Consider the following 27,438-nt stretch of genomic DNA (forward strand, 5'->3'; position numbering starts at 1 on the left):
CTTTCTTTTTTCTCTCTCTCTCTCTCAAAGGAAGGAGTTTTATTGGCAGGATTAAGTTTCCACAACTCTGCCGCTCAGGTCGAGTGCTGGAAAACAGGGTGATGGGGAGCAAGGCAACATCAACATCATTTCACAGACTTTCACAGGCATATTTACACAAACTATATTTGGATAATAGTCCTGTATGCGCACTGTGTTGTGGGCCAGAATGCTCAGGATCCCTCTCTCTCTCTCTCTCGCTCTCCCTCTGCCTCGTTTCTCTTGGCAGCACAACCCCACCCCCCACCACCCGAGACTCTCCAGCGTTGCCCCACTTTATTTATTTATTTATATTTATTTTTAAGCTCCATTTGTATCAGTGGATTGAGAGCCCTGCCCCTGGGCCCAGCAGAGCACAGCCACAGAAAAACACACACAGTTTACAGTTATATATCAGCTGTCTGTGTATACTTCGGGGTGTGTGTGCGGAGGGTGCTGTGTGCAGTATGTTTGTGTGCAGTGCTGTGTGTGTGAGAGTGTGTGTTTGTGATTGTGACTGCAGTTAGTCAGTGTGTGTGCAGTGAGTGCTGTGTGTGTGTCAGTGTGTGTTAGGGTGTTGTGTGTGAGAGTGCTGTGTGTGTGTGTGAGAGTGTTGTGCGCTAGCCGCCAGTGGATCATGCTAGTGACTAAGTGTGTTGTGTTTAATTGGGCTCTTTACACTCATCTGCGCAGCCCGGCCAGCAGCCAAGAGGATCTCTGTTCGACCAATGAAGTCTCTCCTGCTCCCGGCCTGTGATATTACCAGCCTTTTTTCATTCTCTCCCTCTCTCTTACTTCTCTCATATTATCTCTCTCTCTCCGTTGAGTTGCGCTGTGTTGCCATCGACCCTGGCTGCTGTATAATGATGTAACAAATCGATGCCGAGCCGTTAATAATAATTGCCACAGAAGAATCAACTGGGACAGAGACAGCAGCCCGGGGGGAGGGGGTCACAGCTCAGTGTGCGATTGCACGGGCATATTGCTGCGCTGTGAGTGTGTGTAGCGAGACACTGCGAGCCAGATCACCACTAACAAAAGGAGGGATGGGGGCGGAGGAGTGCACGGATGGAGGGGATGGGTGGAGAGTCCCTGTAAATGGCTTCAGGGGATGAAAGTGTAATTTTCCTCCCTATCTCTCACTCTCCATATTTCCTCCTTCCTTTCTCACACCTTTTTTGTCCTCTCTCTCTCTCTCCCTCCCTCCAGGACCTCTCCTGCTCCCTCTTTGCCGAACCCATCTCTCTTGCTCCCTCCAACTCCTCCTGTCCATCTGCCACAGCTCCCTCTCTCCTTTTCCTCTCACACCTTTCTTAAGGAGATCTGTAGTCTCTCCTTCCCTCCCTCCCTCTTTGCCTTCTCTCTCTCTCTCTCTCTTCCTCCCTGTCCCCTCTCCCCTCTCTCCTCTCACCCACTCCTAGGAAGACCTGCAGTTTCTCACCCCCTCTCCATCCCCCTCTCTCTCCATCCCTCAGTGCCAGAGCTTGGCAGGGCCAGCGGAGCCCTGGCTCAGAGCGCTGTGTGGCAGAGTGCCAGGCTGTCTGTGGGCAGTGGAGCTGGACGACACTGCCTGGTCGTCTCTGATAAATTTCACCGTTGCACCGTGCAGCAGGCAGGAACAGGCAAACCGCAACTGACCAAAGATACACTTCTGCGTGGAGACTTCAGTCATGGCATGCACTGGAGTGATTGACAGACAGACAGACAGATTGATGAGATAGGCAGGGGACTCTCCAATAAACTTAAACAAATCAATTCAGTTTTTATTTTATATTTTATTTGTGTGTATCTGATTGTAACCCAATATGGTTTTCCCTAATACCTGGCTGGTGATTCATTGGCCGGGGGGTGGGCTGGCGGTTTGTCGACCAGGGAATAGCGGACAAACAACAGAATCCATTATAGGCATTATAGGAAGGTATACACAAAATCTTAACAAAAGTTACGTGGGCGTACGTAAAGTTCCCTTCTCATTACGTGGGCAGATGTCTGTGTATGCCCTCGACTACACCACTGCTTATCAATTTATCTATGTCGATGTTTCTGTCTATTTGTTGTTTTGCCCAAAGTACCTGGATAAACAAACACACAACAAACACGCACGCACAATAGCAACACACACAAAAGATACACACGCCGCGACACAACCTCTCCCTCTGAGTCGGAGAGGTCCGCGCAGTGGAGATCCGACAGTGCGATTAATTAAAAGTTTAATTTCTTAGACTAGCTTAAAAAGGATTATTTGGCACAGCTGGAAAACTGCACAGCTGTAGGATTGATACAGTGGAGTCGAGAGGAGAGGAGAGGAGAAACTGAACCATTGCAGTGTATGTTTGTGTTTTTATTTTATTAGTGTAGTTCGTTGCAGTGTGTGTACGTGTGTTTGTATGTGTCTCTCTCCTCCCCCCGCCTCCTGCTCAGCCAGCTTCACTCCATTCATAATGCACCGGGTTACACAGGTGTGCAGTGAACAGGTGTGCGCCAGCCTAATTAATATAGACTGCAGACCTTGTGCTGTCTTCTGTTCTCTCTCAATCTCCCGGAATAGCAGACTGTCTTCAGACTTAAGTCTTCACCAGGTGTCATATTCTCTCCCCCTCTCCCTCTCTCTCTCTCACTCTCTTATTGTTCATTCTGACTATCACCAACACACTCATCTCTCTTTCTCAATTCAGTCCAATTCAAAATGCTTCAATTCAAAGCTTTTTTGTCACCGGTGTTGCCACAGCGTTGACAGACAGGGCCAGTGCTCAGGAACAGGGCGATGGGGACGGGAAATACATCTCCCTCACCCTCTCCCTCCCCTCTCCTCTCCTCTCCGCTCCCTCTCCCTCGGGGTCTGTAGTCATGAATCAGATTGCTGAGTGGTCTGGCCTACATTGGGTTTTCATCAGACCAGACCCCTGGAGAGATCGCTACCTCACCTCACTACCCGGCCTGCCACCTCTCCTCCCAGAGGGATGTGAAGCCTAGATACCTACCCCCCCACTGCCTCGCTGTGCTGTGAGTGAGTGTAGCTCTGGGTTTGTCAGTCTTGGTGCAGGTGGGCCCCAGGCAGGACTAGTCAGTGATGTTACTGCGGTTGGCGTTTTTGTTGGTGATGCTGTTGGGATATTGAGTGACAATATCTTTACTTTTTTGCTGTAGTGTGTTGTGGTGTGCTGTTGTGTGCAATGGTGTGTTATGGTGTGGTGTGCTATGGTGTGTTGTGGTGTACAGTGGTGTGATGTGTTGTGTTGTGTGCTGTGGTGTATAGTAGTATGTTGTGGTGTGTTGTCATGTGCTATGGAGTGCTGTGGTGTACAGTGGTGTGTTGTGGTGTTTTGTTATGTGCTGTGGTGTTAGGGTGTGTTGTGCTGTATAGTAGTGTGTTGAGGTATGTTATCATGTGCTGTGGTGTTTTTTTTAATGGTGTGTTTTTTTGTGTTGTGGTGTGTTGTGCGCTGTGGTGTGTTGTGTACAGTGGTGTGCTGTGGTGTGTTATGTGATGGTGCTGTGGTGTGTTTTTGTGTGGTGTGGTGTATTTTGGTGTGCTGCTGTGTGCTATGGTTTGTTGTGGTGTGCTGTCATGCATTGTTGTGTGTTATGTTGTGTTATGGTGTGCTATGCGCTGTGGTGTAATGTGGTGTATTGTGGTGTGTAGTGGTGTGCTGTGGTGCGTCTCAGTGTTGCAACAGAGATCCAGAGCTCCTGAAACAGGACCATCGTCACAATCTGGGACACAGGGCAGTGAGGGACTGCAGCTTTATATACTGATTCATTTGATCTATGTATCTGTCTGCGTAGTGGAATAACTGCATCTGGCACTTACATATTCTTTATTATTCCTGTGACAGGGAGAGCGGGGCGAAAGACAGGAAGAAAAGAGTGAGTGAGTGAAGGAGAGGAGGAGAGAAACGAGGGATAAGAGTTAGCGCAAGAGTGCACAATTTTATCTCAGCCCTCCCTCCCTCTCTCCCTGTGGTCGTCAGCAGTGATTGAGATAGACATATGGATATTTTCGGGGGTCAGCTGGCATCTTAATGAGTTGCTTCACTTTAATGAGGGAGCTAATTAAGAGGAGAGGGGGAGGAGTGGAGGGGCCACGGCAGCTAGTTGGGACTGAACTGAGAATTGAACTCACACAGGACTGCGCTGCCAGGACAGAGTGTGGAGAAGCACTGGACAGAGGAACAGGAAGTGACCCGTGACCCACAGCAGCGCACAGTCATGCAGGACGGACATTAAAAGACAGTGATCTGAATTCTGGGATAGTTAGCAAACTTGTCAAATTTGCAGATGATACTAAAATAGGCGGCTCAGCAGATACAATCTCGGCAGCACAGGCTATTCAAAGGGATTCAGATAATATTCAGTTGTGGGCGACACCTGGCAGATGAAATTCAATGTGGACAAGTGCAAGGTATTACATGTAGGTAACAGAAATGTCCACTATAAGGACACTATGGGAGGAATAGGACTAGATGAAGTAACGCATGAGAAAGACCTAGGAGTCTATGTGGACTCCTCACTTTCTCCATCCAAGCAATGTGGGGAAGCAATAAAAAAGGCAAACACAATGCTAGGGTATATTGTCAAAAGTGTAGAATTGAGAACAAGGGCAGTGATGTTCAGACTGTACAATGCACTAGTTAGAGCTCATCTGGATACTGTGGACAGTTCTGGGCTCCACACTTCAAGAAAGATATCGCTGCTCTAGAGGCAGTTCAGAGGAGAGCAACCAGACTTATTCCAGGTCTGAAGGGAAAGTCCTACTGAGAGACTGAGGAACTGAACCTTTTCACCCTGGAACAGAGGAGACTACGTGGGGACTTGATCCAAGTCTTCAAAATCATGAAAGGCATCGACCACATCAAACCAGAGGAGCTTTTCCAGATCAGCAGGGACACTCGCACCCGGGGACACAAATGGAAATTGGGCTTCAAGGCATTCAAGACAGAAAACAGGAGACACTTCTTCACACAGAGAGTCACAATCTGAACAAACTCCCCAGCGATGTGGCTGAAGAGACAATTTGGGAACATTCAAAAACAGACTGGATAGGATCCTTGGATCACTTAGTTATTCATGGACACCAAACGAGCACGATGGGGCGAATGGGCTCCTCTCGAGATTAACTTTTTTATGTTCTTAAGTTCTTAAGTCTTCACTCTCTAAGTCTGAAAAGAGCACACCCATTCTCCCTCCCCCATCTCTCTCGCTATCTCCGTCTTGCCTTCCATCTCTCCCTCTCTCATTTTTCCTCCTTTTTCCCCTCTCCCTATCCCCCGTCTCTCACTCCAATTCTCCTTCTTTTTGTTTCATTCGTTCCCCTTAACTCTCCCTACCTAGCCACCTTTATCCCTCTCTCTCTCTCTCTCTCTCTCTCTGCCCCCAGGGGGGTCTCAGTAAGAGGACACTGATCTAACGGAACTTCAAGTAACCGCTTCAAAGCATCCTCACCCAGGGTTCTGGTAACCATGGCGATCAGAACATTGACTCCCTGTCAATCACCTTCTTCAAAAGGTGTCTGTGGTCAACAGCTGCCACAGAGAACCGGAGAGAGAGAGAGAGAGAGACAGACAGACAGACAGATGCAGCCAGTCCCCCCTTTCCAATTGCTCTCCCTCTTACTCTGTAATGTGACAAACACACACTCACACCAACACACACAAGTCTAGGCCTGCCTCCACACACACACACACATGCACATAGCATGAGATGCACAATATGCACATGTTCTGATTGTGTAAAATCTGTAGCTGTGTGCTGTGCAGTAGGGGTTGTATCTAAGTAGTACCTTCTGTCGTCTGTACTCAGGGTGTAGTGTCTGACGAGCTGCTTTGCTCCTGTGTGTAAGTCTGTACTCTGGGTGCAGGTCAGGGAAAGAGTGACAGAGAGAAAAGTAGCCTTGGAAGAAGAGAGGAGAAAAGCTTGGGGAATGGAGAGAGAGAAGGAGGGACAGCCGTGCTGTGGGGGGGTTAGAACACGAATGTTTGTGGTGCGATCCAGAGCAGGGAAGCGATACAATTAAGTAATTAAAGGGTCAATTAAGCATTTTACATTGGCCCAGTGCAGTGGGGGGGGGGTGTGGGGCTGTAGAGTGCAGTGCGTCTCAGTCCTGCCTCCCCCCCCAGCTGAGCGCTCAAACACGCAACCTGCAGCTCTTCAATTGGACCAATTGCTTTGCCTAATTGGACGTTTTAATAGTGCTGAAGAAGTGTCAGTGGCTCCTGGTGAGCTGAGGATTTTCAGCGCTTTGAAATCTGCAGCAGGTTCTCAAATGATGATAAAAACAGTCTGTGTGGGGGGGGGAAGACCAAGATAGAAACAATCAGTGGAATTAATGGATCAATCGGGAGATCTGCCGGAACGCAACCCCTGGGGAGGACGAGCCCTATGAGGAGCCGGAGCGCGGGGTGGCAGCGTGGCGGTGGAGTGGTGCTCTGGGGCAGCACTGGTGTGGTCTGTGCACTGGTGTATGCGTGCGAGTGTGTGTGTGTCAGAGGCTGGTCAGTGTTATTGTTTTGCCAGCCAACACTACACACAGCCCTCCACAGCGGACACACTTCACTGAAGGTCAGACTCCTCTCTCTCTCTCTGACACTCTGTGCTCATTCATATTTAAAATGAAAGAAAAGTGGAAAAGCGCCTCGGAGAGTAAAGGAAAGGAGGAGAGAGAGAGAGGTAAAACTGTCATCAGCAGTGGAAGTGGCATCAGTAGCAGGAACTGCTGCAGTAGTTACAGTAATTGCTCATTCTCAGCACAGTCAAGTCTTCAACAGAGGCCGATCGAGACCAGCTGCACACGTTTCATCCTGATCTCTATGCACGCATGTATGTATTTATTATTGTGTTGTGTCATACTGTGATGTGTGTCGTATGGGACGCAGTGGCACTGCAGTCCTGTGGGGTGGTGTTGTGTTGTGCTGTGCAGTTTTGAGGAGTTCTGTGCTGTGTTGGGCTTCTCTAAAGACAGGGTGGGGTTGAATTGATCTCATTGATCCCCCCCCGACACACACACACACACACACACACACACACACACACACACACACCAGTGTCCCCCCCCCTCAGGCTCTCAGTGTCCTGGCAGCCCAGTGGAGCTGTGCTAAAACAGGAACTATCGACCCCCCCATTGCAGCACAGAGAGCTGTCACCGGCTGAACACACAGCCCTGGGGTTAGAGCTGCGGATGGTATGGAGAGATGGAACGGGAGATATATTTACGTTTATGTTTGTGTATGTAAGTGTATTTATTTGTTTGCACCCCAAAGACATTCTTATGCAAACGCCAGGCAGAGCCACAGACAGCTCTGACCAGAGGAGCAAAAGACAGGTCACAAATGGGAGGCGTCTCTTGGACTGTCCCATTTGGTTGCATTGCTACTGTTGAGCCTGATGTCCAGCTGTGACCCGGGGGACACGAGGGTGTCCGTCTGTCCGTCTCTCTGCCTCAGCAACAGGGCTGTCAAACTTGATCCACACTCCCACAACCCTGTGTTCAAGAGTATCAACTGTGTGTGTGTGTGAGAAAGCACATGAGTGCCACTGTATGTGTTCACCTGGACCTGTGTGAATGCGTGTTTGTGTGTCCATGGGATGGCTTGTGTGTGACACTTGTGCTTGTGTGTGTGTGTGTGTGTGTGTGTGTGTGTGTGTGTGTGTGTGTGTGTGTGTGTGTGTGTGTGTGTGGAAGGACACTGCAGAGGTGTGGAGCAGCTCAGAGTCCTCTCTCTCTCTCCCTGCTCCCTCCCTCCTCTCTGGATGGAGTGATTAATGCGCAGCGCAGGAGGAGAGATGCTGATGAACAGCCGCCTGTCTCTCCCTGGCACTCTGCGCTTTCTCATCTTCCGCATCCCACCATCCTTCCATCCCTCCATCCGTGTCAGGTAGCTTTCAGGCTCTCACTCTCCGTCTGTCTCTCTCTCCCAGTCTTCTTTCTTCTCTTTCTCTCTCTCTTTCTGAATTTTGTTCAGTTTGACTGTTCTGACCCGACCTCTCAGATGATCTAAGTATCGATGCAACATATAGATGTTTCAACACTTACATAAAATCCAGTTCTTCACACAACTAAACCAGGTTAAGATAATTAGATCAGGAACAATAATAACAGGCAACAGTTCATAATCTCTTTAATCATAATACAATGATAATATAACCTGAAAATCTGAATCATAATCTCCCTAAAACAAACGCACACACTTTCACAGTCGCACACACACACACACACACACACACACACACACACACACTGCACACAGGCTGATAGAAAATGTAAAAAATAAATCCTTTTTTAAAATAAATATTTAAAAAGCAGCCGAAAAACTGTGATTGGCTGGGCGCGCAGTGGGAGTGGGAGGGGGGCACGGGGGGCAGAGTTACAGCGCAGAGTGACTGGTGAGTTCGACTGCTGAGGAGTCAGGAGAGAGTTGCATAACATGAGAGAGAGAGAGAGAGAGAGAGAGGAGGAGGGAGAGAGTCGGAGAAGAAGAGATGGAGAGAAGGAGTGGGAGTGGGAGTGGGTGGCTGGGCTATGTGTGTGTCTGTCTGTGTGTGTGCGTCTGAGAGAGAATGTGTTAATGTCTGTGTGTGAGTGTGAGAGAGAGAGTGAGAGACTGTGTGTGATCTGCGCTGTGCTGTTGCTGTGACACTTTTTTCTGCACTTTACTGCACTATAATGTGTTGTAGTGCCCCTCACTGTATTGTGCATGCATGTACAGCACTGTAGCACAATGTACAGGTATTGTCCTGCACTGCACAGCACTGTTATGTGCTGTACCACACTTTACTGCACTGTATATGAACTGTAATGCACTCTGCTCCCGGAGTACCTGTCTGTGTTGACTTTGACTCTGCAGTAGTTTTGCAGCCCAGTCTGCAAACACAAGTAGTCCTGTGAGCACAGGCCCCTGCACAGGTATGGCGCAGTACAACAGAGTACTGTGCAGCATGACACTGTCACTAGAAGGAAAAACTCAGCTGGTGGGGTGCAGTATGTGTCTGGTTGGGTGCAGTGTGTGTCTGTGGGGTGCAGTGTGTGTCTGTGGGGTGCAGTGTGTATCTGTGGGGTGCAGTGTGTCTGTGTGTCTGTGGGGTGCATTGTGTCTGTGGGGTGCATTGTGTCTGTGGGGTGCAGTGTGTCTGTGGGGTGCAGTGTGTCTGGTGGGTGCAGTGTGTATCTGTGGGGTGCAGTGTGTCTGTGTGTCTGTAGGGTGCATTGTGTCTGTGGGGTGCAGTGTGTGTCTGTGGGGTGCAGTGTGTGTCTGTGGGGTGCAGTGTGTCTGTGTGTCTGTAGGGTGCATTGTGTCTGTGGGGTGCAGTGTGTCTGGTGGGTGCAGTGTGTCTGTGTGTCTGTAGGGTGCATTGTGTCTGTGGGGTGCAGTGTGTCTGTGTGTCTGGTGGGTGCAGGTGTGTCTGTGGGGTGCAGGTGTGTCTGTGGGGTGCAGTGTGTATCTGTGGGGTGCAGTGTGTCTGTGTGTCTGTAGGGTGCATTGTGTCTGTGGGGTGCAGTGTGTATCTGTGGGGTGCAGTGTGTCTGTGTGTCTGTGGGGTGCATTGTGTCTGTGGGGTGCAGTGTGTCTGTGTGTCTGGTGGGTGCAGTGTGTGTCTGTGGGGTGCAGTGTGCGTCTGTGGGGTATAGTGTGTCTGTATCTGTGGGTTATAGTGTGTCTGTCTGGTGGGTGCAGATGCCTCACAGTGGCAGCTCAGCTGGGTTTGGTACCACTCTGTCTCCCTGGGGGCAGATCTGAGCCGGGCAGATGGCAGCCGCACCAGCCCCCTGCAGCAGCCTGGTTACCACGCCTCTGGGACACGGGACAGCCGTGCTCCGGTGTTTACTTATGTGTTATTCCTGTTCACAGATGTGCGTCTCACTGGGTTTAAGATTCATTTCCTCTTCTCTTTTTCCCGGCGGTGTGGAACAGCTGCAGTGTTGTGCTGTAACAAGCCTCAGTCACGACTGTGAGAGAGTTTGTTCTCCTGATGTTTCCTGGCTCTTGGTGTTGAGTTGTATGAACTCGGCACAGAGGGAGGGATAGAGAGACACGCTTTGCTCTTGCTCTGCTGGGGGTTTGATGTGAGTGTATTGTGACCCTGGTTACTTCACGCCTGGACTGGGCTCGGGAGAAAACAGTGAGCATTTGAATATCAATTTATTGCACAATCTCATCTGCATATTACTCTGTTGTTATAGCATTGTTATCTTTGTGCTCCGGCTCGTTGGCACAGGGTTCAGGACATGTTGTTGTTTTGAACGGTTTTTGTCTTTGTTTTCCCTGCGGCTTCTCCTGCTAATATTTCTGCCTGTTTGGCTTCTGTCTTTGTCCTTATTTATAATTTCTATCTGTGTGGTTTTCTGTTTTTACTCCACCTGGCGCCCAATTATTGTGGAGACATGACAGTGTCCCTGTGTGTGTGTGTATGTGTATTTTTGTGAGGCGGAGAGAGGCTGTGTGTGTGTTTGTACGAGATAAAGGAGAGAGCATGTTTGTGACCCATTTGTGAGTAATGGGGCCCATCAGCTTAATTAGTTAATTGGCTGGGGGTGTGCTCACCCTGCAGTGTAGCCCTGTACTGGTGCTACAGTATTTATTCCCTGGGTGGTGGGGCAGGCTGCTCTGGGAATGCTGGCTCTTTGGTGCCACATGAGCCCATAATTACTTAATTAAACCCGTAAAATAAAGACAAATATTCTGTTTAATTAAACTCCTGCGCGAGTTCTCGGGTCAGAGGATGTTGCAGATCTGAAGTGATCTATGAGACACTGCAGTTCATTCAGTCTCCCACTGAGTCGGAGCTGGAGACCATTAACCAAAAAAACAATGTCTAATTAGCAAATATTTAGATCAATTAATAAAGACCTCAGCTGAAGGGGGGGTGGGCAGAAGAGTGTCGGGTTGAGATACAAAGTAGCTGACCTCTCTCCCCCTCTCCCTTTCTCTCTCTCTCTTCCCCCCACCCCCACCCCCTGTATTTTTCCTACAGGAGAAATAACTGAGAGACAAAAGGAGACACAGCCAGCCAGCCAGACAGACAGACAGGCAGGCAGACAGACAGACAGACAGACGCGTGACGCATCGCTGACACACAGGAAGAGGGATTTTTGGGGGCGGGGGGGTGTCGGGGTCATCTCCACGGCACCAACAGCGACGGAGGAGGTGTTGGGGGGGGAGCGCAGCGGTGAGAGGGACCGAGAGGTGGGGGGGTGGGGGGGTGCTGGGTGGGAGCGTAGTTACTGTTGCTATGCGTGAGGGGACGGGGGTCAGCCAGCCATGGAGACCGACGGCTACAGCGAGCTCCTGGAGACGACGGACGGCGCCGGGGGCGGGTGGGGTGGGGGCCTGGGCGGTGGCGGGGACGGGTCCGAGCCGGGCTGGTACCTCCCGTACCCGGTCAGCTTCCAGGTGTCGCTCACCAGCTTCCTCATGCTGGAGCTGGTGCTGGGCTTCAGCAGCAACCTCACCGTGCTGGTGCTGTACTGCGCCCAGTCCAACTTGGTGGACTCAGTCAGCAACATGGTGACGGTCAACCTGCATGTGCTGGACATCATCGTGTGCGTGCTGTGTGTCCCGCTCACCATCGTCATCATCCTGCTGCCCCTGGAGCGCGACATCGCCCTGGTGTGCTGCTTCCACGAGGCCTGCGTCACCTTCACCAGCATTGCCACGGCCGTCAACGTCCTGGTCATCAGCATGGACCGCTACGACATCTCGGTGCGGCCAGCCAACCGCGTGCTGACCCCGCGTCGCGCCGGGGCCCTACTGGCCGCTGTGTGGGGCGTGTCCCTGGCCGTCTTCTTCATCCCCTTCCTGGAGGTGGAGCTGTTTGGCGGGGCCGGGGCAGAGGACGCCGAGGACGGGGGGTGGGATGGCGCACTGGCCGAGGACAGGTTGTCCGGCCCCGAGCGGGCGGAGCCAGAGCCAGGAAGCGACGCGGACTCCGCCCCCGCGCCCGCCCCCTCTCCCGGCAGTGTGGCCTGGCGCAACCGGACGCTGCTCTGTGTGGGGGGGCAGGGCTACCACACCGGGCTGGGCATGTACTACCACCTACTCATCCAGGTGCCCATCTTCTTCCTGGCCGTGGTGGTCATGCTAGTCACCTACTCGCGCATCCTGCAGGCGCTCAACATTCGCATCGGCTCGCACTTCAAGAGGAGCCAGCGGCGCCGGGGCTCGGGTTGCGGGGGCAAGAAGCGACGCAAGAAGAAGAAGGGGGCCGGTGGGGGAGGCGTGGTGCTGGGGGGCGGGGGCGGGGGCTCCTCCAGCGACACCAAGCGGCTCTCCCAGCCCCCGCTCATCCCCACGCCATCCCCTACCCCCACCTCGCCACTGCCCCCGCCCCTCCCGGCCAGCGCCACGACCCCGCCGCACCCCGCCCCGCCACCCACGCCCCTGTCGCCCCAGGTCCCGGCGGTGTCGGGGGGGGGCGGGGCGCTGGGGGCCGGGCTGGGCGAGGGCGGGGTGGCGGCAGCGGCGGCGGCGGCCATGGGGGTGCAGGCCTCGGTGTCGGCCATCATCGCCCTGCGCCGGGCCGTGCGGCGGCACCGCGACCGACGGGAGCGCCAGCGCCGGGTCTTCAAGATGTCCCTGGTCATCATCTCCACCTTCCTGGGCTGCTGGGCGCCCATCTCTGTGGTCAATGTGCTCATCCTGTGCCTGGGCCCCAGTGACCAGCTGGTCAAGCTGCGCATCTGCTTCCTGGCCATGGCCTATGGCACGACCATCTTCCACCCGCTGCTCTACGCCTTCACCCGGCAGAAGCTGCGCAAGGTGCTGAAGACCAAGGTGAAGAAGAGGGTGGTGTCCCTGCTGCAGGTGGACCCCGCGCCCAGCGGCACCGTCATCCACAACTCCTGGGTGGAACCGCGCAAGGGCCGCAAGGTCCGTCTGGAGTGCAGCGACGCCACGGACCGCTGCCTGACCGAGGCAGTTCGGGAGTGAGGCGGGGGCAGAGAGAGAGGAGATGAGAGGGAGGGAGCCCTGGTCCTGGAGGGACCACTACAGTCCAGTACAATCCAGTCCTGTCCAGTCTGGTGTCTGCGTCTCTCAGGTTCATGTTATTAATATGTTCAAAATAAATGGTGAGGTTAATATCTACCATCTATTTTCAACATATAGAAGAATATGTGGTTTACAGACTGAAATATATTTCATATATCCCCTGCATTTTATGTATGCAAAAATAGACAGAAATGCTATATATCTCATACATCTACCACACATGGAAAGCATATGTTAGTTCCATAAGGGTCTTTCTTTCTGTCCGTCCGTCTGTCCCCTGTGGTGGCAAACCCGGCCCAGTCAAATTTGTCTCATACTGTTGAAATCAATTTCCATTAAACCAGCCCTCCATCCCTCTCCCTCTCCATTCATCTCTCTCTCTCCCCCTACACCTCTGTCTCCTTTATCTCCTGGATCTGGGAGAGTCTTAAAAGCACACAGCTCCTCTCCTGTCTGGTTCTCTCCGGTTCCCCCTTAAATCCTGCACCATCTTTTCATTAATTAACAAAAACATTTTAGTCATGGTTGAATCACAGCACAGAGTAGAGACACAGTCCAGTCGAGCAGGGTCTCAGCCCTGGTCCTGAAAGATACAGTCCAGTCCAGCAGGGTCTCCAGCACATGATGCATTTAAGGAAACTCAGCATTAACCTCGTTCCAGTTCCCAGAAATGTTGTTTGTGAACGTGTCGCCTTGGACACAGGAGATTAATAATAAAAAACCTCCGCTCTGCTCCCATCCCCACGGTGCGAGGTGCTTGTCAGTGTCAGGACAGGTGTGTTAATTAGCACTCGTTAGCGAGTGGCGCAGTCCCCGTGCAGTGCAGGTGCAGGAGTGCCGGTGGCAGCCTGGCAACACTGTGCCTCAGGACCCAATTAGAGAGAGAGTGGAACAACTCTCTGGGCAGATCTACACACACACACACACACACACACACACACACTCTCTCTCACACTCACACACTGAAGACACAAAGATGACCTGATGGACTCTCAGGGGCCAGGGCTGGGTTCCTCTGCTCTAGGATGTGTGAGAGAGAGAGTGTATGAGTGAGTGTGTGTGTGAGTGTCTGTGAATATCCAGAATGTCACTGCCCTTCCTCAGTGCAGAGAGGAAGAGGAAAAGAAAGAGACAGAAAGGTGGAGGATGAAGCAGGAGGGAGAGGAAGACAAGGACAAGAGGGGATCCTTACTGACTGAACTTTCCATCGCGGTCAGTGTGGCCCCCCGCCACCTCTGAGACTTACAACCAGCTTTTCCCACAGGAAGTAAAAAGACACTAATGGACTTTCAAGTGGACCTGGAGAGACCGGACAAGACGGGCCGGGTCAGGAGGGGACCGAGGGGACCACTCCTCTGCTGGGACAACCAGAGATGGTAGCAATACAATACAGGTGTGCAAATGAAAACAGCAAAAAGAAATATCAACAATAATAAAGAATAAACAATAATAATAATGTGAGAAATATTTCAGGTTCCTTTTATATAGTGTGGTTCATTTCTCTCCCGAGATGAAAGATGTACAAAGACGACATCCCCTCTTTTTATAATTTTAATTGTAGTTATTTATTCTTAATTTATGGTGATGGTGGGTAGGGGTGAGGGGGTCTGTGAGCTGGAGAGGGTCATTGATCGGACTCTCTGAATGCCCTCTGACCTTCACTTTCCCCAGCTGACCCCAAGCCCCACCCCTCCCACCCAGACAGACGCACACTGGGCACCCAACACTTTGCAGGTCGTGTATTTTATCCGCTCCACACAAAAACAAACACATGCACACACACACAAACACCAAGTGGTGCCCAGCCTGGTCCCTGGTGCCTGGGTTGTTCATGTTCCAGCTGCGCTCCCAATTAATTAATTAAAACCCTCACTGAACTCCTGACTTGCTTAAACTGACTCCTATACTTGTTTAACTCACGCAGAGTTGGAGAACTCAGGTGCTTTATATCATTTTATATTTAACTTGCAATCTCCAGCTGTTTAAAATACTTTTCTGAGCCCTGATTGATCGGTTCTGTTAAGTCACTGAGAGCTCGACTGGACGCACGTGGGGATCCGGGTTGGGAGCCCTGGAAACACACATCCAGGGCTGAATCACAGCTCTGAGCTTCCCACAAATCTCCCAGCACAGATCTGTAGATCTGTAGTGTTTATTGATTGTTGGAAGCCACTTCATACTCTTTATACATCACAACGTGAGAGGGAACAACTCGGTCAATTGCAATTTGCGGGGAGGTCAAAGCTTTGATTTTGTGCAGCCCTAAGTCTCCACACACACACACTCTGACACACACACACACACTCTGACACACACTCACAGACACTCACACTTGCACACAGCCACTGTCTACACAGGACCGGCACAACTCTCGTGCCACACACCCCTGGCACTGCCGCTCTCCACACCAGGTGGCTGCCCGGGCAAAACCAGGAGTGTTCTCGCCTCGGACAGAAACATGTTGATTTATTTGATTGATTGATTGATTTCTTCCTTCCTTTCTTTATTGACTTTTTCCTAAGGGGTTGATATCTCCTAGCTGTGAGTAGCGCGAAGCCGTAGAGCCGTGTATAGTGTGTACTGTGCTGCACTACCGTGTCTGTGAAGTGGACATAAGTGTACATACATATTGATTATATATATAAATATATATGTATATATGTGTGTATATGTGCATACATATATATATATATATATACTGTATATATGTATGTATATTTATTAATGTATATGATGTATATTGTGTTATTTATTTTATTGTATTTCTTTATAGAGAAGATCAACTATTGAAGTCTTGATTAAAAATTGAATATTTCACTTGGGCTCTGCTGTACGACTCCTGTCTGTGTGTACTGGGGTGGGGTCACTCGAGGGTTGAATCTTTAGGGGTCAGGGGTCAGAAGAGGTCACTGGGGAACTTTTGGGAGTGGCTGGCCAGTTCTATATAACACACAAACACACACACACACTCTCTATCTCTCTCACACACACACACACTCTCACTCTCACTCTCTCTCTCTCAGACACACACTGCCCAGGGTAACATGAAACAGCCTGGGTGACATGTCAGGGCCCCAAAAAATGTAATAATTTTCCCAGAGCTGGCACTGAGCGGCCAGTTTTCATGGTTCATCACGGTTCGTCACTGCAGAGGCTGTGCAGAGCCGTGCAGTGTGTGTGGCACAGCGGGGCCTGGCCTCCTGACCTCCATACATCTTTTATAATTGCCCTCCAGTACATCCACATTCATCTTCAATCATTTCCACTTACACACACATATATTTATAAATACACAGTGCCTATTGGAAGTCTACAACCCCCTGAACTTTTTTCACATTTTGTTGTCTCAGAGATTATTGCATTTCAATTCTATATTTTTTTCCACTGAGGTCTACACATTGAACTGCACATTGTTGGAAGTGGAAAAATGTCTTTATTGTGAAAAAATATATTACAACTGAAACATCATAATTGTACGTCTCCACCCCGAGTTAATACGTGTTGGAAGCAGCTTCGGCAGCAATAACAGCTGGGAGTGTCAATATCTGACCATTCTCCTTTACAGACATTCTCCTTCACCTGTCCCAACTCCGTCCGGTTCCTCGGGCAGCGTGGATGGACACCGAACTTCAAGTCCTGCCACACATTCTCAATTGGATTGAGGCCGGGGCTCTGACTGGGCCACTCAGGGACCTTTATCTATTGTTCCTCAGCTGGGAGCTGGGTGTGTGCTTCAGTTTCAGCTTTCTTTCACAGGGCAGCAGATTTCCCTAAAGGACTTCTCTGTACTTCGCTCCATTCATCTCTCCTTCTATCCTGAGAAGAGCCCCAGTCCCTGCCGCATCGCTGGGTTTATTCCAAATCTTATGCCAAAATGTTTCATTTTTGTTTAGTCAGACCACAAAACCTTTTGCCACATGGCTACAGAATCTCCTGAGTGTTTCAAGTGGTCTTTCTTTTCGTTTAAACATACACGTTCAGTTTGTCGTCATATTTATGTATATATACAAACAAACTATATTTATAAATACATACATATAAAAACAAATACATAATTTACCTTAAATATACAACATATTTATATAGACAAATATGTAATCACTTCCTTGCATTAAAACATATATTCATATTTAAATATATATACAAATACCTAACAGATATGTACACATGCAAAATTATTATGTGCATAAACACATTTGACTGCACACAATACTACTTATATATTTGTAAATCACCATCCTTTATTGACTCTTTATTGACATTTCTACTTGTTTCGATGGGCAGCATGTTGTTTCCAGACCCCCCATATACATATAAATAATAAGCCTCCGGATTCTGCGCCCCAGACTTCAGCATATATATATATTTATTTTTTGAATATGAAAAAAATATCTTCATATGAATATATACTGTTCATGTCTGTTACATGTATGCATATATACATATTGATGTGTTTGCATGTGTATAGGGATGTATATTAAATATTCTGGACATATACATAATTGTAATACATAAATATGCATACATCCAATCATATAAATATGCATGTATGCATTAGTTATATATATACATATTTGTTTATGTATTTCTATAAATACACGCGTATATATGTGAACAGTTAATGTTAATGCATCAATACATATGTAAATCATATTTATATGCTATGTATCACTGACATTAATATGCATGTGTTTACAGATATGTATGTGTAAAGAATATATTTGTGTGTGTGTACAAGCATACCTACTTACCTCTCTCTCTCTCTCTCACTCATATATATATATATATATATATATATATATATATATATATATATATATATAAACACACACACAGAGACAGAAGGAGCTCATAAATAAGGCAGAGGAGCAGGTGTCACACAGGTATCTTCACAGGCAAGAGGCGCTCCTCTCGTCCGCTCTGTCGGCTCCCGTTTATAAACTGACAATCGACAACATCACAGTGGAGTCAGAACTAACAGAGCCGCGGCGGGGAAGGAGTGGAGGCAGGGGAGAGGGGGTGAGAGAGAGAGGGAAGAAGGGAGAGGGGAAAAGAAGGTGGGGAAGGAGAGATGAGGAGGTAGAGAGAGAGAGAGGGAGGCGGAAATTGGGGAGAGAGGGAGAGAAGCAGGGTGCGTCGGGCTGGTTGGCCAGTCTGTGTCTCTCTGCTGTTCCCACACTAAGACAGAAAATATACATGTACAAATATAGTATACACTGATCAGGCATAACATTATGACCACTGACAGGTGAAGTGAGTAACACTGATAATCTTGTTATCATGGCACCTGTCAGTGGGTGGGATATATTAGGCAGCAAGTGAACATTTTGTCCTCAAAGTTGATGTGTTAGAAGCAGGAAAAATGGGCAGCGTGAGGATCTGAGCGACTTTGACAAGGGCCAAATTGTGATGCTAGACGACTGGGTCAGAGCATTTCCAAAACTGCAGCTCTTGTGGGGTGTTCCCGGTCTGCAGTGGTCAGTACCTATCAAAAGTGTCCAAGGAAGGAAAAGCGGTGAACCGGCGACAGGGTCATGGTTGGCCAAGGCTCACTGATGCACGTGGGGAGCGAAGGCTGGCCCGTGTGGTCCGATCCAACAGACGAGCTACTGTAGCTCAAATTGCTGAAAAAGTGAATGCTGGTTCTGATAGAAAGGAGTCAGAACACACAGTGCATCACAGTTTGTTGCGTATGGGGCTGCGTAGCCGCAGACCAGTCAGGGTGCCCATGCTGACCCCTGTCCACTGCCGAAAGCGCCTACAATGGGTACGTGAGCATCAGAACTGGACCATGGAGCAATGGAAGAAGGTGGCCTGGTCTGATGAATCACGAGTTCAGGGTGTTGACTTGGCCTCCAAATTCCACAGATCTCAATCCAATCGAGCATCTGTGGGATGTGCTGGACAAACAAGTCCGATCCATGGAGGCCCCACCTCACAACTTACAGGACTTAAAGGATCTGCTGCTAACGTCTTGGTGCCAGATACCACAGCACACCTTCAGAGGTCTAGTGGAGTCCATGCCCTCGACGGGTCAGGGCTGTTTTGGGACCTACACAACATTAGGCAGGTGGTCATAATGTTATGGCTGATCAGTGTATGTATGTATGCATTGTGTATTGAAGTTTGTACGTGTGCGTGTGCTTGTGTAGTGTGCAGGTAGTTCAGTGTTAATGAGATGCAGGGGTTGTGAGAGTCAGGTGTGTAGGCTGTACTGCCGGGGGGGGAGCAGGACTGAGAGAGAGAGAAAGATAGAGAGGGAGAGGGGGGAGGGAGAGAGAGAGAAGTAGATAATGTAAAATTCACACACCCACACACATTTACAAATAGAACACACTGAACACAGCAGCAAAAGCACACACACACACACACACACACACACACACACACACACAGCAAGACACCAGTACACACACACAAAATACAACACCATACAATGCAGTGCAGTGGTACATATTGCACAATGTGTGTCTGACAGGAGCTCTGTACATGCAAACAGCACCAAGATAGCGTGAGTGTGCGTGTGTCTTTGTGTGTGTGTGTGTGTGTGCATACCTGTGAGTCTGTGTGTGTTGTGTGTGTGTGTGTGTGTGTGTGTGTGTGTGTGCGTACCTGTGTTGCACCTTCATGTCTCAATCAATCAATCCATCAGTCTTTATTTACTATAGCGCCTTTATGTAACACATCACTGCATAGCGTACAACACTGCGGCTAAAAACAGACCTGAAAGAGCAGTGCCAGGGGAGCAGAAAAACATGAATAAAAGAAATTAAGAAATTAAGGAATGAACACCCCGGCAACAAGGGAGAAAGAGAAAGAGACAAAAACAGAGTAACACTGCAGGATGATATAAAAGCAAGCAGACAACACACATATAAGCTGGTACAAATTCCCACACACAACCACATGCACATACACCAACATGCACACACTCTATTACACACACCTGCACACACGCATGTGCATACAATCTGTAATTTCTTAATTTGAGCGTTTTAATTATTTTAAACAGTAGGGGTTTAAAGTTAAGTATAGCATTGTATAAATAACTTATTAAAGAACCAACTATTTGATTACACAATTTAAAAAGTGAAATCTAATCAGATTGGTACTTCAATTAAGGGTCAATTAAGGAACTGAGAGCTCAGTTGGAAGGGTAGAGGCTCCTCCAGGGCCAGGGCTGAGGACCACTGAGTGAGGATAACATGAGCTACTGTAAACTGAATATGTAGCTAGCTAGACAACATGACATTTAGCCTAAGAGTAGGACTCACTGCACTGCTGATATGATGATATCATCTCGATAGCATTACTAGCGTTATCTGGTATAGGGGACTAGGTGTATAGGTTGCGCTGATGTTACTCTCATCACAGCGCATATGATGGCGCTCACTGTGCCAGGCTCAGCACACGGGTTAAATAATGGAGACCAGCAGCAGCCAATGAGAGTCGAGCAAACTGACGAGAAAAACCAAAACAAAAAAGTATTTGATTATGATTTTAATAAGAATTTAATCAAATTCTTCAAATAACAACAGCGGTTTTGGGGCATCACGATGCAAAGACACAGATTCGCTGAAAGCCGGTCATTCAGGGTGAGCACCGCCGTCTCAGCACCAGTCCAGGTTTTCGCGACACTCAGGACACTTTGCTGGGACGTTACACAATATGGAAAATGGATGTATATTTCCTCTGCGCCATTGTGCTCATCTGGTTAAGATATAAACCTTTTACTGTCGCTGTGAGACACAGTGCCGCCGAGACGCGTGTCAAGCATGTGATTGGACGAATCCGTCTTTCAAGGATGGAATACAGACATTCGATTGGTTCCGTCCATCTTTGAAAGATGGATTGCGGAAAAGCGATTGGCACACATGGAATCACGTGTGTTAAGGTCGTGGAATGCCAGCGGAAATTGCAGTATCGGACAGACAGACACAGAGACAACACCCCTGTGTCCCTTCTCTCAGGCCGGTATGCAGGTTGTGTCAGTTAGCAGCTAAACTTTACAAAACCAAAGTCCTTCAGGTTACTGTGGAGACTCCTGACCCCCCCACCCATCCCCATCAGCCCAGTCCAGCCCAGTCACCCACAGCTTAAACACTGTGGTGGGGGGGCCCCCACAGGTTACAGATTGATTAATGAAGACAAGTCCATTAGAGTAAATTGTTCAATTAAAGGAAAGTGTGCTCCTGGGGAGGGGAGATCTGGATACAAATACAAATGACCTACATATAGCAAAACTGTAGCTGCTTAACGGAGCTGAATTACATACAATGTTACGGATCATTCTAGAACAGGTGAGAGGGACTAGAACATAGAGACAGAGGGAGGGAGGGAGAGAGAGTGGAGGTCAGAGTGAGAAAGAGACAGAAACAGAGAAACGCGGGGGGATATAAAAGCAAGCAGACAATACACGTAAGCTGGGACAAACTCCCATGCACAGCCACATGCACACACTCTATTACACACACACCTGCACGGCACAATGTGCAGATAACCGCATCTCCGTGCTCAGGGCCTACAGTACGCAGCTCTTTCAGAGGAGGAGGATGGTGGGGGGGTTTAGGAAAGTTCTGAGTGCCTAATATATCCCAGCGCACCAGACACGGTGCGACCGCAGGCCCGTAACACAATAACATCCTGGCGAGATCATCCGTCTCCGTTAAGCCGCTCAGTTCGCGCGGGGAAGCAGCAGGTTTGAGGCGCAGAGGAGCGGCGGCTCAGACTCAGACTCGCGTCTTTAAAAAGATCTCGTCAGACGCGTCAGCTGATTGAGAAGCACTGAGTCAGTGATCTGAGGGATATTTTTGTTTGTTTCTTCATTTTTTTTTTCTACCAGGAAGACAAACCCTGGTGCTGCTGCCGGCACGACGAGGTCCCTGGAGCGAGATGACTGTGGCCTCGATGGAGGGAAAGAGCATTTTCAGGTGCTGAGGATTTTGCCAAATAGAGATTATTATTTTTGAATCTTACTTAGATAATGATCTTCCCCCATTGGCAGATTCTTTAAAAGCACTGAATTGCTAATTTTAGGCACATTTTTAACACTGATATTTTTACAGTGTGCATCCCTCCTCCCCCTCTTTCCCTCCCTCCTCCACCCATCCTCCTTTTCCCTCATTCCCCCTCTCTCTCTCTCTCTGTCGATTGATCAGTCATCCCCAGGGGGAGCTGGAGACACTGTGATGTCAGAGGCTCAGTCACCCTAAATTTAGCAGCCTGCCCCAGATTTGCTTTACTGCTTTATTCCTTCTCTCTCTCTCTCTCTCTCTCTCTCTCTCTCTCTCTCTCTCCACCCCTTCCACTCAACCCCTCTCTCCCCCTCCTTAGGCCTCCTCTCTTCATCCTCCTCTCTTCCCTCCCTGCACTCCCTCTCTCTCCATCAATGTTACGCACACTTGCTCTCCCTCTCTTAACCCCTTTCACTCTCTTCCTCTCAGGCAGGCACTCCCTTCTCTCTTCCTCTCATGCACCAATTCTCCTGTCTCTCTCTCTCTCTCTCTCTCTCTCTCTCTCTCTCTCTCTCTCTCTCTCTCCCGCACACTTGCTAGCTCTCCTCGTTCACAGACTGTAGAAAAAATAAAAATAAACTTTCCTCCTTCTTCTCACACACCAGAGAGAGAGAAAATTAAAGGAGGAAGTGAGGGAGAGGGAATCAGAGGGAGAAGAAGTGAGGCAGATGACAAAATGGAAGGGGGAAAGAGGGAGAAAAGGAGAGGATCAAAGGTAGAGGTAGAGAGGATGGGTGGAGGAGAGAGGGAGGGAGGGAACAAGAGGAACAGAGAGACAGTGGAAATCAGAGATATAGTGGGAAAGAGTCCAAAACAGTCAGAGAGAGAAACACACGCACGCACAAACACGCACACAGAGGTAAAGCAAACTGCAGTTCAACACGGTGATGCAGGAAGAGAAGAAAAGAAAAAGGAAAACAGAGGAACACAGAACTCTGAGAGGAGAGACTGGGCTCTGGGGCGGACATTCAAAGACATTCAAAACCTGGAGCGACACGAACAAGCACACTTCCAGATAGACAGATATTATTAGTAGTAGTAACCCTTGTCCAGGGCAACTTATGACCAACTTATAACCCAATATCAGAGCAATACAAAGTGCAATAATAATGCGCAGTTCAGGCATAATACATTTTAAAAATGTAGAGTTTACACAAGTGTATACGAGATATACAGTAAACAATATATAAGGTCTTACATCCTAGATTGTTAAAGATTGTCAAAGTTAAGAGCTGAGGGAGAGGGAGCACGAGGGAAATCAAAATAAACAGTACAAGTGCTAGTAATGCAGAGGCAAGAGTGTGACAAAGCGGTGTATAAGTGCACTCTTACAGGAGAGTAAAGGACTAAATTACAAGTACTGTCTGAAAAGATGTGTCTTGAGTAAGCGCCAGAAGGAGGTCAGAGACTCTGCTGTTTTGACTTCAGTGGGCAGGTCGTTCCTCCACTTAGGGGCCAAGGATGAGAAGGAGCGGCTCTGGAGGAAGGAGAGTGGAGAGGAGGCAGAGTTAGTCTTCTGGCATCAGAACACCACAGTGGTCTGGAAGGGATGTATGGAGAGACGAGGGTCTGAAGGTAGAGGTGGACTCTGGTCAGGACTGCGGTAGGTGAGGGTCAGTGTCTTGAACTGAATGCATGCTGGTATCAGGAGCCAGTGGAAGGAGCGGAGCAGTGGAGTAGCGTGTGGGAATCGGGGCAGAGAGACACCAGACGAGCCGCAGAGTTCTGGATGAGCTAGATAGACACACGCACACGCACACACACTGGGGGGGACGGGACACTCACGGGTTACAGATTGATTAATGAAGACAAGATCATTAGAGTCAATTTTTCAATTAAAGGAAAGTGTGGAAAGGGAAAAGGGGGGGACTGCAGAACAAAACTGAAGCCACTTGATGGATCTGAATTACTTACAATGTTTCCCAAATTATTATTAGTCACGGGACTGGGGGGCCACACCAGGGATCTGGGGTACTGATCATGCTAGAACAGGTAGGAGGGACTACAACATAGAGGGAGAGAGAGGGAGAGAGGGGGAGAGAGAGAGAGAGAGAGAGAGAGATGGAACTAGTGATAGAGAGAGATAAATGGAGATGGAGATAGAGAGAGAAAGAGACAGAGAGAGGGGACAGGGCTGAGCTGGCTCTCTGCCCAGGGCTGAGCTCAGAGATGGACTGAATCCAGCTGGACCAATAAACACAGCGTAATGTCAAAAGCAAACACACACACACACACACACTGGCACACTATCACCACTCCCTCCTCTTTCCTCTTCCCCCCTCTCTCTCTCTCTCTCTCTCTCTTCCACACTCATCCCTCCCGGAACAAAGGGATGCATCTGCAGTGACTGGAGAGAGCAGAAAGTCACCTTGAATGAGAAAGGGCTGAGCGAGAGAGAGAGAGATGGTGGGGGAGAATAACAGAGGGGGACAGGGAGGACAGGAGGGGGAAAGGGAGCAGAGATACTGAGGGGAAGATGACGAGGGGAGACAGGGAGAGAGGGAGAAGGGGAGGAGTGGCGCTGGAGAGGGAGGGGACAGGGCTGGGGGTCTCACTGATGCAGCTTCATCAATGGCAGCTTTTTCATTTTTCTTCTGAACCCGAAGTTGAGGAGATTCAGCAGGTTGTGATCCCACCCAATATCTATCAGACTCACTCAATCCATAACTGGATGACATGATTGACGAGGCTAGACTCTCCTGTGACGTGTGAGGGGCGGAGTCACACACTGACGGGATGGGGGGGATTAGTGGATTGTGACATAATTGTAACAGGTTGTCATAGTGCGGTTTCAGCAGCTTCAGGGACATAGAACAATAATGACAAAACACAAGATACTGATACTCTGCCATCACTGACACACTGACAGAGTGACACATACAAGTGAAAGCCGCCGGTTGTGAGCGCAGCTGCTGACTGAAGACTCGTCTGCTTGCTGTCCCGCCGACGGTCGACCCCCCTCTGCTGCTCCTCAATGTCATTTTAATGACACGGAGAACCGATCTGCACAAGAGCTAGAAGGCAGCTCCCCCTGGTGGCCATTCCTCCCACTGCAGCCTGAGAGCGAAAGAGCACTGACCAGCACTGACACTATAGCACTGCAGTACAGAGCAGTACAGTATAGCGCACTATAGTTACAGTACAGTATAGCGCACTATAGTTACAGTACAGTATAACGCACTATAGTTACAGTACAGTATAACGCACTATAGTTACAGTATAACGCACTATAGTTACAGTACAGTACAGCGCACTATAGTTACAGTACAGTATAACTCACTATAGTTACAATACAGTATAGCGCACTATAGTTACAGTACAGTATAACTCACTATAGTTACAATACAGTATAGCGCACTATAGTTACAGTACAGTACAACGCACTATAGTTACAGTACAGTATAACTCACTATAGTTACAGTACAGTATAGCGCACTATAGTTACAGTACAGTATAACGCACTATAGTTACAGTATAGTTACAGTACAGTATAACGCACTAGTTACAGTACAGTATAACGCACTATAGTTACAGTATAACGCACTATAGTTACAGTATAACGCACTATAGTTACAGTACAGTATAACGCACTATAGTTACAGTATAACGCACTATAGTTACAGTACAGTATAACGCACTATAGTTACAGTATAACGCACTATAGTTACAGTACAGTATAACGCACTATACTTACAGTATAACGCACTATAGTTACAGTACAGTATAACGCACTATAGTTACAGTATAACGCACTATAGTTACAGTACAGTATAACGCACTATAGTTACAGTACAGTATAGCACACTATAGTTACAGTACAGCGCACTATAGTTACAGTACAGTATAACGCACTATAGTTACAGTACAGTATAGCACACTATAGTAACAGTACAGCGCACTATAGTTACAGTACAGTATAACACACTATAGTTACAGTACAGTATAACACACTAGTTACAGTATAACGCACTATAGTTACAGTACAGTATAACGCACTATAGTTACAGTATAACGCACTATAGTTACAGTACAGTATAACGCACTATAGTTACAGTATAACGCACTATAGTTACAGTACAGTATAGCGCACTATAGTTACAGTATAGTTACAGTACAGTATAACGCACTATAGTTACAGTATAACGCACTATAGTTACAGTACAGTATAGCGCACTATAGTTACAGTACAGTATAGCACACTATAGTTACAGTACAGCGCACTATAGTTACAGTACAGTATAACGCACTATAGTTACAGTACAGTATAACGCACTATAGTTACAGTATAACGCACTATAGTTACAGTACAGTATAGCGCACTATAGTTACAGTATAACGCACTATAGTTACAGTATAGCGCACTATAGTTACAGTACAGTATAACGCACTATAGTTACAGTATAACGCACTATAGTTACAGTACAGTATAACGCACTATAGTTACAGTATAGCGCACTATAGTTACAGTATAACGCACTATAGTTACAGTACAGTATAACGCACTATAGGTACAGTATAACGCACTATAGTTACAGTATAACGCACTATAGTTACAGTACAGTATAACGCACTATAGTTACAGTATAACGCACTATAGTTACAGTATAACGCACTATAGTTACAGTACAGTATAACGCACTATAGGTACAGTATAACGCACTATAGTTACAGTACAGTATAACGCACTATAGGTACAGTATAACGCACTATAGTTACAGTATAACGCACTATAGTTACAGTATAACGCACTATAGTTACAGTACAGTATAGCGCACTATAGTTACAGTACAGTATAACGCACTATAGTTACAGTACAGTATAACGCACTATAGTTACAGTATAACGCACTATAGTTACAGTACAGTATAACGCACTATAGTTACAGTACAGTATAACGCACTATAGTTACAGTATAACGCACTATAGTTACAGTACAGTATAGCACACTATAGTTACAGTACAGCGCACTATAGTTACAGTACAGTATAACGCACTATAGTTACAGTATAACGCACTATAGTTACAGTATAGCGCACTATAGTTACAGTACAGTATAACGCACTATAGTTACAGTATAACGCACTATAGTTACAGTATAGCGCACTATAGTTACAGTACAGTATAACGCACTATAGTTACAGTATAACGCACTATAGTTACAGTACAGTATAACGCACTATAGTTACAGTATAGCGCACTATAGTTACAGTACAGTATAGCGCACTGGGCTCTGCGGTCCGGCGCACGGAGCGCTTTATCGCAGCGCCTCCTCCACCACTCGTGTTGCTGATCGCTGATCGCCCTCTGGTGAGCGGAGAACTAGGCTGCGGGACCTGTATTTTATATCGTACCTATATGTTTGACCTGCACTTCTGAACCTGCAGTGTGTATGAGGCCGGAGTAGTGATGTTGTACAGTATTATAGC

The 27,438-nt window shown here is 48.2% G+C and overlaps 1 protein-coding gene across 1 annotated transcript; it reads left to right on the forward strand.

The window, feature by feature from the left end:
* Positions 1–11,270: 11,270 nt before the first annotated feature.
* LOC136731024 (G-protein coupled receptor 22-like) lies at positions 11,271–15,745 on the forward strand. Its single transcript, XM_066697648.1, has one exon. It carries the CDS (start codon positions 11,271–11,273, stop codon positions 12,936–12,938), a length of 1,668 nt encoding a protein of 555 aa, XP_066553745.1. The 3' UTR covers positions 12,939–15,745.
* Positions 15,746–27,438: the final 11,693 nt, after the last annotated feature.

The sequence above is a fragment of the Amia ocellicauda genome, chromosome 3 (assembly GCF_036373705.1).
Source record: "Amia ocellicauda isolate fAmiCal2 chromosome 3, fAmiCal2.hap1, whole genome shotgun sequence".
Classification (NCBI taxonomy): domain Eukaryota; kingdom Metazoa; phylum Chordata; class Actinopteri; order Amiiformes; family Amiidae; genus Amia; species Amia ocellicauda.

Excerpts from the sequence above, each read along its gene's own strand:
- LOC136731024 (XM_066697648.1), top strand. The coding sequence starts at position 11,271 with ATGGAGACCGACGGCTACAGCGAGCTCCTGGAGACGACGGACGGCGCC.